At 46.2% G+C, this 1,722-nt stretch overlaps 1 protein-coding gene across 1 annotated transcript; it reads left to right on the forward strand.

The window, feature by feature from the left end:
• Positions 1-46: 46 nt before the first annotated feature.
• On the forward strand, positions 47-837 carry LOC114841661 (sex-determining region Y protein-like; the record flags this gene model as incomplete). Its single annotated transcript, XM_029126717.1, has 3 exons — positions 47-226; positions 411-647; positions 709-837. Coding segments are annotated over 3 exons (546 nt in total), but the record flags the coding sequence as incomplete, so codon positions are not given.
• Between the last annotated feature and the right edge of the window lie 885 nt (positions 838-1,722).

Below are 1,722 nucleotides of genomic sequence, written 5' to 3' on the forward strand. Positions count from 1 at the left end.
GGCCACAAGGGGAAAGTTTAGTTTAACGCGATAGTCAAATTCTGAGGCTTACAAGGCCCACGGGGGCCACGAGGTGAATGTCGAAATCCACGAGGGTTACAAGGGCAACAAGGGCCACGAGGAGAATGTTGAATTCCTCGAGGTCCACGAGGGCCACGAGGGGAATGTCAAGTTCCATGAGGGCCACGAGATGAATATCAAATTCCACGAGGGCCACGGGGCGAAAGTCAGATTTCACGAGGCTCACAAGGACAACTAGGGCCCCGCAACGAAAGTCAAACTTCACGAGATTCACAAGGGCTGTGAGGGCCATGACAAAAAAGTCAACTTTTATGAGGATCACAAAGGCAACGAGGTCCACAAGGGGAAAGTCAAGTTTAACGCGATAGTCAAATTCTGAGGCTCACAAGGCCCACGAGCGCCACGAGGTGAATGTCGAAATCCACGAGGGTCACAAGGGCAACAAGGNCAAGGGCCACGAGAAGAATGTTAAATTCTTCGAGGTCCACGAGGGCCACGAGGGAAATGTCAAGTTCCATGAGGGCCACGAGGTGAATGTCAAATTCCACGAGGGCCACGGGGCGAAAGTCAGATTTCACGAGGGTCACGAGGGCAACGAGGGCCACAAAGGGAAAGTCAAGTTTCACGTAATAGTCAAATTTAATATTAATGTATTTCGTTAATCACGCGATAGTCAAATTTTATGAGGCTCACGAGGACAATAAGGGCCACGCAACGAAAGTCAAACTTCACGAGGTTCACGAGGGCAGTGAGGGCCATGACAAAAAAGTCAAATTGTATGAGGATCACAGAGGCAACGAGGTCCACGAGGCGAAAGTCAGATTTCACGAGAGTCACAAGGACAATGAGGGCCACGAGGCGAAAGTCAGATTACACGAGGGTCACAAGGACAACGAGGGCCACGAGGCGAAAGTCAGATTTCACGAGNAGGTCCACGAGGCGAAAGTCAGATTTCACGAGAGTCACAAGGACAATGAGGGCCACGAGGCGAAAGTCAGATTACACGAGGGTCACAAGGACAACGAGGGCCACGAGGGGAAAGTCAGATTTCACGAGGGTCACAAGGATAACGAGGGCCACGTGGGCTATGACGGCTACGAAGCGGAACTGACTTTCCCCTCGTGGCCCTTGTGATTCTCATCAAATTTGACATTCAACGACCTAGCATTCCCGATTTTCCGGAGATGTTGCGAGGATGTGGAAAAAAGGCAAAAAAGCCTTAAAATATGATTGTGAAATTATGGGGCAGGAGGAAATGGCAGGATATGCATATTTGTATGTCCAATGCTACATGTCCAAAAGCCTTCTTGAGTCAGGAGTATGTTCATTTCTAATGAACCATTAATTATAAATAAGCAATTAATTTGAAATAATTCAATGAATGATAATAGTGGGAGGTCAGAGTAAATTCGACAGCATTTCTTTTTGAAAGTTTCTCCCCATTTTTTTCCAAGAATTTCTTCAGGATGCCTTCAGAAATTTTTTTTGGAAATTTCTCCAGAATTTATTCTCCCGAATTGCTGCAGAACTTCTCCAGAATGTCTTCTCGAGAATTTCTCCAAAATTGCATCGTGCGGGTTTCTCCCAAATTTTTCGTGAAAAAATTTTCCTGAATTTTTTNATCGTGCGGGTTTCTCCCAAATTTTTCGTGGAAAAATTTTCCTGAATTTTTTTTTCAGAATTTCCTCCAGAATTCCTTCC

This window comes from Diachasma alloeum, unplaced genomic scaffold (assembly GCF_001412515.2).
Source record: "Diachasma alloeum isolate Michigan unplaced genomic scaffold, Dall2.0 Dall_scaffold_15949, whole genome shotgun sequence".
In the NCBI taxonomy this organism is placed as follows: Eukaryota; Metazoa; Arthropoda; class Insecta; order Hymenoptera; family Braconidae; genus Diachasma; species Diachasma alloeum.